The sequence below is a fragment of the Abramis brama genome, assembly GCF_963993115.1.
Source record: "Abramis brama genome assembly, chromosome: 2".
Classification (NCBI taxonomy): domain Eukaryota; kingdom Metazoa; phylum Chordata; class Actinopteri; order Cypriniformes; family Leuciscidae; genus Abramis; species Abramis brama.
In genome coordinates, this window is record NC_139964.1 from 43,735,505 (window position 1) to 43,750,433 (window position 14,929).

General features: G+C 36.0%; 1 protein-coding gene across 1 annotated transcript in view; it reads right to left on the reverse strand.

The window, feature by feature from the left end:
* vps8 (VPS8 subunit of CORVET complex) overlaps positions 1–14,929 on the reverse strand; it is a 136,636-nt gene that overhangs the window by 63,320 nt on the left and 58,387 nt on the right. Inside the window, exons 26-34 of the mRNA XM_084091643.1 lie at positions 11,654–11,773; positions 11,442–11,513; positions 9,995–10,114; positions 9,548–9,604; positions 9,363–9,445; positions 8,148–8,232; positions 7,962–8,060; positions 6,038–6,127; positions 147–193 (exon numbers count right to left, since the gene is read on the reverse strand). Coding sequence (XP_083947769.1) covers positions 147–193; positions 6,038–6,127; positions 7,962–8,060; positions 8,148–8,232; positions 9,363–9,445; positions 9,548–9,604; positions 9,995–10,114; positions 11,442–11,513; positions 11,654–11,773 — 773 coding nt within the window. The remainder of the gene's footprint in view (positions 1–146; positions 194–6,037; positions 6,128–7,961; positions 8,061–8,147; positions 8,233–9,362; positions 9,446–9,547; positions 9,605–9,994; positions 10,115–11,441; positions 11,514–11,653; positions 11,774–14,929) is intronic.

A 14,929-nucleotide genomic window follows, 5' to 3' on the forward strand; every position in this document is an offset into this window, starting at 1 on the left:
TATTTGACATCCCTAGTGCTCTGAAAATTTGTGGAAAGAGGTATTTTCAATAAGTATGTTTAAACGCACCACAGAGAGCAGGTATGTAAAAATGAAACAAAACTGCTGAAGAGAGACAGTGTTGGGGAGGGTACTGCTATTATTACCTGGGGTCCAGGAGGCACTTCAGAAACTGGAACACCAAATAGCCATCCTGCAGACACAGAGAGCTCAACATCAAAATATGATTCACTTTCAAACAGGTTGCAGTCATGTAGAAGTACAACCCTGGGATATTTTATCAATATTCTGCCAATATTGGTTATTTGCTTCAAATACTACACAAGAGTAGCCTGGATGCCAGCCGAACTTAGCCCCGCCCACAACATTTTTAGGTCGGGAAGTTCGGTCTGGACTCGTTCCGTTGAGGAGCTATTATGCCCGAACAAAAATTGTTCGGACCAATCAAATTGTCAGGGCGGGCTTTATACGATGATGGACAGATGAGCAACGGTAACGTAATCATCCACGTCATCAACGAGTGCTTGGGTTGAATTCAAATGACTGCCACTGGAGAATTGAGATTTCACGAGTTCACGCTTACAAATAAGTAAGATAGAATAAATGCATATTTGGCGTGCTGTCCGAGGAGAGGCTTCGGGCTCGGTATTCGGCCCGAACCCAAAGTACTCCCCCCATATTCCAGGCTGTGGAAGAACAAGCCGAGAGTGAGTGGAGGGATGCTGAAAACTGTCAAGGAATGTTAGGTGAGTTGACAGTGAATAAATATATGCTTCCTCTCATGCTGATAGTGTAGACCGTAGACGGTTGATTGGATTGATTATTTGAATGTGCTCCTCCTGAACTTTGTTTATAAAACATCATGTGTAGATTCCGCCATCGTGTCTGTTATAGAAGATATCGACAGCGCATTCATTTTAAAAGAGGAACAGAGAACCGCGATCGGAAACATGAATGAAAAACATACGTCACTTACTCCGTTGCTCTGATTGGTTGTAGGTCTATCCAATTGAGTGCAGAGGAATTTTTTTTCCTGGTTCGGTTGAAACACGCCCCATAATCAAAGCTCAATGGAGCAGTATCAGACTCACATTCTGACTAGAATCTGAGTATGACGACGTCAGGCTAACACAAGAGGGGTTAATAGAGTATAGCCAGATGAAGCCAGATATGTGTCTAACAGATGAAATGTTTGAAATGAGATATCATGTACATCAGACATTTTATGCACTACAAGAATCCAGAATGTGACCTTTGATATTTTAGCCTTCAAGACAGTGTGTCTTTGTTCCAGACACTGTTGTCGTGTAGGCACTTGTAAGACTCTAGTTACAGTGGGCACTTGTAAGATTAGTTATAAGTTGCATAAACCCGGGCAGACCTAGTCTGATCAACTTGCAGTTAGTCAATAGGTATCTAGTAGAGGTCGACTGATTGATCAGTTTTGCAGATTAATCGGCACCAAATAACCGATTGCTGGAACAATTGGTTATCGGCAAAAGTCTATACCGATAGTTTTTCTGGGTTGCGTCCGTTGCTGGAGTGGCTGATAAGGGTCGGCTGTCATTATACAGTACGAGAGCGTCCTCTAGAGGCGAAATAAAAACTAAAATAAAAACACGACGCCTCATGGAGTTTGTTTTGACACATGAGACTCATGAGTGCATCACCGCATGATCGATAAGCTGTGAGGATAATTAAAGATTAGAGGGTTTATCTTACTCATTGTAAGGTCTATTTAAGCAATAAGCCCCGCGAAGCCGTGTTTTACAGTGGATTTAGAACAGCTAAGGGGCGTTGTTAGGCACAACGCGGAGCCGAGCCCATATCATGTCCCATACTTTTATAAAACGGTTACTCCATAAAAATATTCATTTATTTTATTCATAAAATAAACACCAGCAACAAAAAATATGTAAGGGATAATCCACGGCTAGCCATGCATTAAAGGATTTTAATGCACGACGTAGAGGCGAAGAACCACCCGACGCGAAGCGAAGTGCATTAAAATTCTTTATTGCATGGCTAGCCGTGGATTATCCCGCTTATACCTTGGTTATTTGCCAAGTTAAAAATAAGTTAAAGCTGTAACTGATGTTTACAGTGTAATTTTTTAACAGACGTGTAAAAATGACGGTTATTTCTTAAGTTAAGGCTCGTCAGTTCTTGCACTCCGTCCGCTTTAAATAAAGTAGAGCCATCGGATTGCTTTTATTTGAATGAATTCACATTTATTTAAATTCATTATTAAAAGAGAGAGACAGAGAACTGAAGGAGAAGGAACAGAGAGAGAGAGAGAGAGAGAGAGAGAGAGAGAGAGATGCGTGCGCGAGTTACCTGTGTGCGTCTCTTCTTTAAAGTCTCGTCCCCTCTTTGCTTAAGCATATAGCTAACTTAATGATTCTTTAATGGATTTATTACAATTATTTATGAATGACAGGCAACACTGACAGTGACAAGGCAATCTTTATTTGAACTAATCATGTCATTTATTTATTGTTAATTCTTTGTGCCGCTTTTTGTCATTCAACGTCTTCTCCAAGTCTTCTATTTCGTCTTGTGCCTGGGCCCATTTCTCAGAGTTGCCATATTCACCATACAAATTAAACGATATGCAAAAATCATCCATTTAGCCTACCTAAATAAACGTTTTCATATGCGTCTCTCACTCTGCTTGCAAGTGTATCTGTGTTACTATGGTTACCAATGTAGCGGATTCATTTCGAACTGTAATCAAACTGACTGGAACTACCTGTGCATTAAACGGTTTTACTGCACACCTTCCAGCCAATCAGAATCGAGTATTTAAACAGCCCATGGTATAAAACGTTATAACACATTTATTCCTCTGCTAAGCAATGTAGTTCCAAAGAGGTTGCTAAGCAACACATTCAGCAAAAAAAAATAAAAAAATAATCACAAACAGCAGTTGCACAGTAACACTAATGTAATGAGGTCACAGGTGTATGTTTGTTGAGTAATTTAAAACGGCTTCGAACGCAGCTCAACCAATCAGTATCAAGGACTGGAACTATCCGTTTTATAATATACAATGAATTATAGGTCGATTATTAAAATTATGAATGGATATAATTAAAATTATTAATGGGGTTCTAAAAATCCCTGAGCATAGGGGCCTGTGTTGACCTTAATCAGCCCCTGATATCTACAGTGCATTACAGTACATGTTTTATATCATTATAAAGTAATCCATTTGTTGACTAGATGCAGCATTAGTGGAGAACAGCAGTGTGTTTACCGTCGAGGCTGAGAGGACGCTAACATTAGTAGTACCTCAAGCAGTTAAAACAATGTGTGACAAAAACACCAACCCAAATGTTTAATGTCACGACTGTCACCATCTATTTTGCATTACTTTATATCCAGCTGGTCACTTTTATGCATTGGTTATGCAGCGAAGTTTCAAAGACTTTCAATGAATTTAAGGTCTGTGCCAATTCATGTGTGAAAATGATTCATCAAGCTCCCCATTATTTTGCTATTAGAGCCTGATGAATCTTGATATTGTCATCTTGGAATATGGCCATGATGTGTCTTCCTACATGGTTAGGGTTAGAAGAACTGTTGCCAAACATATAACATAGCATAAACATAATAATCACTGCAATAATGATCCAATCATAGACTCTTAAGCATTTGCCTATTTAAATCCAAACAGCGACTTTTTTTTTGGCCAGGCAGTGTATTACTATTTATATTTTAAAAGTACAGTACATTTTCATGGTTCAGTACTGTTTATTTTTTATTTTTTTATTTTTATTAAAGTTCAGCACTGTTTTATGTGTTATGTTTGTTTTCATTCATTGTCCATTTTAAAAATTATTGGTGGATCAATCGGTTATCGGACAGAGTGGTATATGGAAGTAAAATAATGCCAAATGTTTTTGAAACAAAAAAGCCTGTTGAATTGCACTACTTGAAGAAAAAAAAAATGCATTGCATTAACCATGCTTGCATTTTAATGCATTGTATTTTTAGGGCTAGCATTGTTATGGGCTGAAATTCAGTATGGTTGAATATTCAATAGAAATTCAATCTAATGCTTTTCCTGCAGTTCCTGGATGTCAAATTTGAACCACTGAATTTGTGGAAGCGAATTTGCAAAGCAAAATAAAATGGACTGAAAATTGCCTGTTGAATATTATAGGTTGTATTTTTAAACAGTTTGATTATTTTGGAAGTGATATATGAAAGGTGAATATGGATTATTTAATTTTTAATAATGAAAATGTGTTTGAAATGTTTTGAATTGAAATATTCACAACTTAAATATTCAACCATGTTGAATTTCAGCCCACAAAAATGCAAGCCCTAAAAATACTATGTATTAAAATGCAAGCATGGTTAATGCAATGACTATTTTTTTTCAAGTAGTGCAATTCATCAGACTTTTTTGTTGCAAAAAACATTTGGCATTATTTTACTTCCATAGTGGTCCAAACTTATCGTTATCTGTAAAATCCAATATCAACCGACCTCTAATACTGTATCTAGACTTACTTTTCAGATTAAAATTAGTCCAATCTATCTTTCTTTCTTATGTAGTAAAGAAAGAAAGAAAGAAAGAAAGAAAGAAAGAAAGAAAGAAAGAAAGAAATGATGTTAAAACAACCACCAATCCTTTCTTTATGTACTTTGATGACAAGAACAAACTCTCACATTGCTATGTGAAGGGTTGTCACGATACCAAAATTCCAGTAGTTGGTACCAATACAAAAAGCATTTGGAACTATTTTACTATTTTATTGAACTATTTGAAAATAAAAATATTAATTAAAATAAAGGACTTTATTAAGATGATAATAATAATAAAGTAAACATTGTTTATAAAAAAGAGTGGAAGCGGGGGAAAAAATAAAATAAAGTAAAGGGCAAAGAAACTTTCAGACATAACATAGAACAAGTGGCAGGTCTATTAGTTTGCATTTACTAAATTCACATCTATTTTGACATTCAGTATCAGATTGTTTTGTACCTTTATGCTAACACTATGACTATATCACCATCAATCATTGCAGTTTTGGATTCAATCACACAATTAAATAAATGTATAAATCCAGAAACTTTGCAGTGTAGTGAGCAGCATGGAAAACAAAACTTTTATTCAAATTATATGGTTATATAGAAAAGCGAGCAAAGAGCGCTCCCTTTATAATCATTGAAGCTATTAATTCAGCGCCTGCTTACTGAGATCTACACTCCTGCAAAAAATAATAATTAAAAAAGATATAAAATGGTTAACCCTGAGCATGTCATGGGTCTGGCCTATGAGAGTAAAAATCTGCTCAGTTTGACCATTATTATTCTTGTCCTCATCATTTTCATCACTTTATAAAATGCTCCATACTTTAATGAACTACAAATCATTTAAACAGTATTAATGTTATTCTCACACCAGTCTTTGACTGTGAAAAAAACCCTTAAAACTTGTTATTTTCCCCTCATTCCCCTTGTATCTTCTTATCGGCACATATGTTTGCACAAGCAGGCTTTTCAATTAGCACCTTCCCGACAGTGTGCGAAAGATAACGCAAACCCAATTACACACAGCACTGCAGATAGAGCCTAATCCATTTACTGACACACACACGTGGGCCTCAGGGGGGCCTCTTCCCTCTCACAGACATTCACTGACACTATCTTAAGATGAGTGAAAAGGAGAAGAGACAATGCACAAACACATTAACACACACCAAAGGGGAATCAAACACACAATACAACACTGACAGGCTCCTTCAGAAGTGCTTTTCTTAACAGTCCAGCCTGTCGAAAGATAAATTGTGTGTGTGCGCAACAGAGTGCATTAAATTGAAGTCTCTCTGTATTTTTCAGCGAAGGTAATAATTGTTCTGATGTCATGTAACTGAATATAATGTAGAATGCAATCAGAAAACAGTACAGGGAGGATTTGAACCGTCATTTCAACGTGTCTGGAACATGTGCTAATGGGATAGCAGAGCTTTTTAACACTCCCATGAAGCCCATGTCAAGTCATAAAGTTAACAATGTTGCATACCTGCAGAGATGTGATGATGGACTGCACCTCATCTGCAAAGTGCACCGCCACCAGCTCAGCTGTCTTAGCCGAGTTTAAGCTGACCAAATCCTACAACAGAAAAACAATGAGAAGAACTGATGAGATTTTAAAAAATCAGGTTTCACCAACGTATCAGGTTTCAAACACATGCATTTTTATAAACTCTTTTTTTATTACAAATGTCATTGGCATAATCATTTCTTATTTGTATTTTTGTTGTTGCTTTAACCCTGCAAAGTCTGACATATGAAATATCATTGTCCAAAATCTTTTTTATTTTTTTGAACATTTAGACAAAATCTAAATAAAAAGTAAAATAAAAAAAGTTTGTATGTTTGTTTTTGTTGAATTTTGATACACCCAAATTTTAAAGCTTGATATAGTAGTATGATATAGTAGAATATGGAGCTCATACTCGGGGGAAAAAAAAGTTGTTGTTTTTTATGCCCAAACTAAGCAAAAATATGCAATTTGGTGCAGTTGCTAATATTTATATGGCCAAAAAGTAATATGAAATTCTGCTAGCTTGAAATGTAAATCAATGAGATCTTTCTAACAGTGAAGCAGAATACTTACATAAAATGCATTTAAATATCAGTTGTCACTCCATCTCTTCATAATGTGTTAGAAATTATATTCAAATACTTAATTTAATGATCAAAGCTTGGTAGTTTTTATTGTGGGGGTAAAAAAATATAACGCAGTGCAATACTGAATGTTCCGATCCAATTTCTGAATGTTCCGATCCAGTCTGACTTCTGACCTGTAATGCTGCCTGAATCATAATCATACACTGTTCGTTCGTTGGCCAGAGGAGGACTGGTTCACCAACTGAGTCTGGTTTCTCCCAAGGTTTTTTTTTTTTTTCTCAATTCTGTCACCTGATGGAGTTTGGGTTCCTTGCCACTGTCACCTTTGTCGCCTTTAGCTTTTGGCTTGCTTAGTTGGGGACACTTAATATTCAACAATATTATTGATCTGCCTGCATTGACACCATTATATGAGAACTGAACTGAGCTGGACGATGACATCACGGTTTTCTCCAGAGCTGGACTATGACTATTTTCTTCTAGACACAAACTTTGTTGCATTATTTTCCTGTTATTACTGTAAAACTGCTTTTAAACAATCTGTATTGTAAAATAATATTTCCTCAAAAGCCTGTTGTATCATATTTGATTCTCACATTTTAACATGATTTTTCTAAAACATGATGTATGGATCATTAAGTGAACCTAATTTGCTTCAGTCCAGTAAGTGTTCATCTTGAAATATATTACTAACAATATAAAATCTATTCTTACAGTTTACGAATTACACTAAAAGGCCTTTTACTTACTAAAAAAGTATAAATTATCAATTATCAATCAGAAGGCATGTTGAAATTTGTATACCGCAGGTCTCTCAGCAAAGTTTTGATCATGTACGTAATGTACAGGCCTGTATCAAATATGATACAGTAGGCTCGAACTGACAAGGACTCCACAAGTTTGATCAAAATGATGATTATTGTAGTTCAGCATGTTCAAAGAGCATCTTTTGTGCTTCAACTGAAGCAACAACATATTTTGTGCAAAATAGCTGACATGTTCAGTCACAATTTTATGTTTCACGTTTCTATTTCTAAAAAAAACCAATTTATTTCAAAGTTTAAACTCAGATTTTCAATGTGGACTCAACCGAAAGACAGTCAAACGATGCGGTGGCATCGACTGATTTTAGTGTTCTCAATTTGAACAATCAGAATCAGAGGAAGTCATTTGCACAAAGACCATTGACTGAACAAGATGAGAGAGAGCGGGGCCTGATGAGAATAGGGCTTAAAATTAGCTTTCTGAAGCCTCAGCTCTCTCTACCTGGAGTGTACTAGAGGAACAATTATTTGAAGCCTTGTTAGACTCACCTTGATGTGTTGAAGGGCTTTGACCCACACCAAATGTTTCTCCTCTGAGCTGTAGCCCGGCATGGACAGAATGTTATGGATGTAGTTGAAGAGCTCCTCCTGGAGTTAGAGATAAAGATTAAGTAAAGGAATAACGGGAATGACAGGAAAGAAAAGAGTGAAAAGGGAGGGATTGAGGTTGAGTACCTTTCTCAAAGGGTCTTTCAGGTAGCAGTCGACTATTTTGTCGTAAAGGTGCTTTTTTTCATACATGAACTCACAGATTTGATAACTGAAAGAGAGAACAAAAAGAGAGACAACAATAGAAAAGTTTGATCTTCAGTATAAAGATCACAATTGCAATGTCTTCACCTTGAGGAAATCAATATGATACATTCAACTGCATTCATTAGATTTATTATGATTTAACGGCAACCTTGCGGCTTTTGAAATCTAGCTTAGAGTGGATCACAAACGCTTACTGTAACTATTTTTCCTGGTAGTAATTTCCATGTGACTACTTTTAGGGCAATTACTGGAACTTTTTTTCTTTTTGCATTGAGACATTTCAACACAATTAACCACATTTTCCCCCTCATTATCCTTAAAGGTGATTAGCATTACATTCTCATTACTGTAATGCAAGAACAAATACTGAAGTTAGTTTATTTTAAATCAGCATAAAGTCAAATACTATCATGATATACACTACTGTTCAAAAGTTTAGGATTAGTAAGATATTTTCACGTTTTTTTTAAAAAATAAATAGTATTTATTTGGTCAAAAATACAGTAAAACAGTAATATTGTGAATTATTACAATTTAAAAATCACAGTTTCTTATTGTTAGCAATTAAATGGTTATACTTTTTTCAGGATTCTATGATGAATACATTAAGCTCAAAAGAACAGCATTTATTTGAATTGATTTTGTTTTTGTAACCAATGTAATATGCTTAAATAGTCTTTTAATTAATGCTTAAAATATAATTTTTGCCTAAAATATAATTAAAGTAAAATATAATTTCTCATTTCAGGGTGAAATATGATCTGGACGTAGTCTTCTCTCACCCATGTGTACTTTTACTTATTCTGGCAAGAAAATATATAACTAACATGTATGTATTATTACAGTAACCTAATTAAGGTGCATATTAGTGAGTTGATTATATGAGGTAAATTTAATTAAATCAACCACATTTCCATAGAATATGGAAATATGTGTCACCTTGAATCATATGCCGGACCCTTAAAAATGATGATTCGTTTTGATCTACGAATGGCTTATGTTGTACTGTAGAAGATGGATGATCTTTCAAAAAACAAAAAGGGGGGCAAACTCATTTTGACTAAAGTCGAAACACTTCAGCTGTTTATTTGTTTGGTGGATGAAGCTAAACTGTTCTGCTTTTTGATTTCTTACAACTCTGCCTTCTCTGCGAGCTCAAGGAGACGGCCCTCATCAAACTGGACCACACCACCGACCTGCAGCAGCTCCAGCAGAACCTGACACAACCAAAATCAACACATCATGTGAAGATCAATCAATCTTTTAACTAATCTTGAGTCAAATTAAGCAGCGTTTTAAGACGGGTGTTGTGTTTATACCTGCTGTCTTTCAGTATGTCTAGAGTCATCATCTGGACTACATAGAAACTCTAGAACCTGCAAAAGACAATGAGCAACAGATAAAAGACACTTCAACAAAACATCTTCCCATGTAGGAAAGGTTGAATAATACTGAAATCACAAGTGTCAACTTTCCTGACAGTATTCAATTTTAAATTGATGTGATCTAATTTAGATCAGGCCCCAGTGCAGGGTGCAAAATCATGAAATATTTAACATGCAGAAAAGCAAGCATAACGCTTCTAATGCGGGTGAGCTATTTTTACAGAAGCTGCTAATTGTCTTTACCAAAACTAACACCTTCTTAGAAATCTTTTGCCGTTACCATTACAGCTATGATAAAACATTTAAAAAAGCCAGAACACTGTAGATGGAAAAAGGTGAGACACTAAAAAAAGGACTGAAAAAAGCATAGAGACACTTCACCTGGTCAAACAGCTTCCGGTTAACAAAGAGGGTATTATCTGGTTTGGCAAGTTGTCGTGCCAAGAAGGTGAAAAGACAGCCGACCTGAGATGGGGTGAAGTCGGAATTGTCCACCATAACCTGGAAAGTGTACACACACACAGAATTTGTTAATGTGTGTATAGACACTGTAAACATGTTTTTTCTGAAGTTGTAAATAAAACAAAGATTATTTGAGTATATTTTGCAAGAAAATACTATTGCAGTCGTTCAACTTCAGAGTCATATTTAATTCAATGTGTCTTGTCCAATGGAAGTTTTTCCATTGCATTTCAGAAGATTTCACTCAAGGAAGGAGATTAAACCACGGTAAGTGATACAATTTTAAATTATTAAGCCATTTAGAAACATCTAAGTTTTTAACTTTGCAGTCATGGTGCAGGATCTTTTTACTGAGTTATTGATAATGTTGGTGTGCATGGTCTCCTGAATGTTAACAGGATTTTGGATAACGTCTGTAATTTTAGTTCTGTTTTATTATGCACATGGATAACCAAGTTAACATGTTGCCGAGTTAAACAATTAATACATCTAACCAAGTTGAGTTTACATCCTAACAAACTGATTTGCTAGCTAATGCAGTCATCCGAGATAGCAGTCATTAGCAAACTACATCTGTGTTTGGCTTGTAAGTATATTATTTTACATTTTAACATGACAGACATTAATGCAAGCGCTAGAACTGCTTTATTTTTTGTATGAATTGGTAATATATTTACAATTCAGACATTGAATATAAATAATTAAGTAAAATGTTGTCTATTAGTGTAATTGGCTTATGTTCAGATATTTTTACTAAACACATTATAAGTATTAATACTTCACAAATGAATTACAGTAACGTAAAACAAAAATAGTAAGCAGTCAGGAGTTTTAATAAAAAGATTGTAGTAATTAGAACTTTACTTGGGAATTTCTAATTAAAGCCATCAAGAATTGTGTGTAGCCTTACTTGAAAACATGCTTGTTTCCTAGCTCTTTTCAAGTAAATGCTACTCCGAATTTTTTTCAGAGTAGTATTATCTTACTTCAAAAACATTGACACAGGCTTTCCCAGGAGAGAGAGAGAGAGAGAGAGAGAGAGAGAGAGAGAGAGAGAGAGAGAGAGAGAGAGAGAGAGAGAGAGAGAGAGAGAGAGAGAGAGAGAGAGAGAGAGAGAGAGAGAGAGAGAGATGATTGATGACGATTTAAGTTGCTGAGGACTCTTGAATGAGCTGTGATGAGGAAAGGGAGGAAGACTGCAGGACTGAGCCAGTTCTCCAGCAGATAAAATGATCCATTCACATGATTTACATTCCAATGACTAAAGCTTTTTACACAAATAGAGGGAAAGTGTGTGTGTGTGTGTGTGTGTGTAAGTGACAAAGGGGGGCAAAAAAACAAAGAGTGTGAAATATGTTTCAGTCACCTTCAGTAAAATGTCCACAATCCTTTGCTGATACTCCAGAGCCTGTTTGTCATTCTTGAAGTCCTCAAATGTCTGTGAAGCAAGGATATGTGGAACATTCAGATCTGAAAGGGCAAATTAACTACAGTACACCCTGACTAGAACATATAACACATTACTAGAGCACTCATGCATTGAGTAATACTTATTGAGTTGGATTAACTGATGCACACCAGCGCCAGGACATTGAGGAACTCTCGAGTGTCGAAGTGCAGGAGAGTACGGATGTAGGGATACACTTCCTCTTCCTGTGCAGCCTCCACCGAGTGCAGACGAATGAGGAACTCAAACACCTGGAATGGATTCAGAAATACCATATAAAATGCACAACACTGCTTTTTAATGAATCCTGTAAATACTGTATAAATTGATAATAAAGATATTTTTAACTATAATTAAGGATGAATGATATATCACTATCATATTGCTTATAGGCAGATATTGGAGTTTTATTTTAACTAAGAGGTAGAGTATTGGTCAATACTGGATATTTAATTGTGCATACTGCTGTTTTTTTTTTGTACATTTAGGATTACCTTTGCTGTAATCTAACGCTTAAAGTTAATCTTTAAAAACACTAATTAAACACTGTTGAATGTAATTTTAAGCAAATCTCAAAATGAATATCCATTTTTATACTTAATATTATAATTTTGTGATGCCTAAATTAATTTATTCACTGTTCAAAATGTTGGGGATGGTAAGATTTGGAAGAAGTCTCCACAAAGGCTGCATTTATTAAAAAACAACAAAAAATTGTAAACCAGTAATATTGTGAGATATCACTACGATTTAAAATAGCTTACAATATTAATATGTTTTAGTGTAATTAATTCCTGTGATGTCAAAGCTAAATTTTCAGCATCATTACTCCAGTCTTGAGTGTCACATGATCTTTCAGAAATCAGTCTAATATGATGATTTGGTGCTAAAGAAATATTTCTTATTATTATCACAGAGAGTTGACAGTTGCGCTGCTTAATATTTTTGTGGAAACAGTGATACTTTTTCAGTATTCTTTAAGAAATATATATTAACAGGAAAAAAAAGAATCTACCAATGTAAAAGCCTTTAATGCCTTGCCTTGCCTGGCTTAAGTCTAGTCCCGGACTAAAATGCATGTCTGATCTGTTTTAACGGAAAGCAACTTGCACTGACATATCTTAAAATATATTTGTGCTATTGTTTTGTCTCAAGATGCACATCAGTAATGTTTTTTTCAAAGGTACGTTTATAAAAGCCACTTAAATGCCCTAATTGAACTAAGGCCTAATCCTGGCTTAATCTAAACCCTGTCTGTGAAACCGGGCCAAAACGTATTAACTGAGGTTGTAATTATTGCTTGAAAACTAAAAATGTACTGTTTAATGTTATTTTTTAGTATTATTTTTCTTTATTCATTTTCATAATAATTTCAAATTTCATAAAAATAAATTCTTAATCAATTCTGTGTCAGAGTATGAGTATGTTGAGTATGTCATGTGTATGTGTCAGAGTATGTTGTACATGTGTGCTGATGAGAGATATGGGATGAGCTATATTTTGCTTAGCGGCATGTGTGCAATGTAACGTTCACTGAGCAGAGATGTTCCACTAATGATGATACTTCAGTTGGCATGTTCTTTACAAGGATAGGAATGTTACAACTGATGCAAATGTACCACAAATGTATACACAGAGGAATAGTTTCTTAAAGGTGCAGTGTGTGATTTTTAGCGGCATCTAGTGGTGAGATTTGCGAATTGCAAACAGTCAGTTACTCACTGCGTATCCCTCAAATTGAAAACTCGAATGAGAAGCTACGGTTGCCGACGTAGGATCGGAAGATGTCGTCGTCTGAGTCTGAGTCAGCAGAGAGTAGCAAGTCAAGCAATGAGTGTTCTTTATATTATATCTTATATTAAATTATATTTACTTAATTATTCAGTAAAACCACATGTTATTGCGATTGTTATTTTTACTTGTTCATCATTGTGTTAGTCTTTTATTCACTGACTTTACCATAGCCTGTTTCCATGCTAGTTAGTATAAGATAAGAGCTGTGGATAAGAGCATCAAAGCAGCTAGGTAAGGGGAAATAGCTAACGTTACGATGTCCGAGGCGTCGTTCAGACAGCATGTTTTTCTCCACGTTTGCAGAGTCAGGGACAACCTGAGTATTCTGCTGCGTCTTTTTCTGCTGCTTCTCATTCAAGTTAGTGACGAAACGCGTTCTGTAGCGCTGTTTGTTCACTGTCGGCTACTGTAGAAACATGACGTCACGATATGTCGACCTTCATAGAAGGGGGTGGCCGCGGTTATGTAGATGTAAATGACTCATTCTAAGGTAATAAAAACATAATGGTTCATTAAGTAAGGTCTTTATACACCACTGAAAACATAGTTATGGATCTTATATTGCATTTCTGTCAATAGATCCTCAGAAATATCACACATTGCACCTTTAATATGGAAAGTGGATTGTACCATGTGTAAGCATGAGGTATACGTTCCATTTTCAAACATAAGCAACATGTTTTTCTACCTTGCAAATTAGTTGCAAGTCCCAGAGTGGTGTATATAAGCTCAATCCTTACTGTACTGACTCACAGAAACATAAAGGCATGACGGGGTGAGAGGAAGGAGAAATAGAGGCATGAGGGGGTGAGGGAGGAGAAACACCTATAAACCATTTACAGCTGGCATGATGGGGTGAGGGAATAGAGAAATGGGGAACAGAGAAATCTGGAATGAAGACCTCCTCACCTGTAAGCCTTATTCTGCTATGCCTGTTTCTCTCTGTCTGACACATGTATACAAATAATAAATAAGAGATCTCTTGGCAAAATATCTGGTGTGGCTTCCGTGATTCAACAATAAACAACACTGTAATATTCAAATCTCTCTCATTTGTTCTGCATATATACTCAGGGGCCAATCCCTCTACACAATAACTAAATTGAAATTCAACCCATTCTCATCAGAGTACAGTACAGGGCTGACTAGTTGCCATGGTGACCAGGTGGTACAGTTTCCCACTAGCGTGTGTGTTTGTGTGAGAGCAGCACGTACAAAAAGGTTAGTCATTATCTCCCATTCACACACACATAAAAAGATGTAATTGGGCACCATTTGGAGGTGCTCATCTTTGAGACGCCAATGTTGTGTTTTACAGCAGGGAGGAGGGTGGGCTCAAGGACATGGACCTGCAGATATGACACTGTGTGTGTGTGTGTGTGTGAGAGAGAGAGAGAGACTGTAGGGGAATGTGTGCATGCGTGTCAGTGTGTTGAAGGATCAAAGAGGAACAGGAGTCTCTCTGGGCACATGTGTCTCTTTGAACATGATCCCTTAGGGGCCAAAAGATGATATGCCAAATTCACACACAAGGTCACAAATCCCTCTCTCATTTTAATACTCCCTGTTGCATTACATATATTGTATTGTACTTTGTACACTACTGTGTTTTA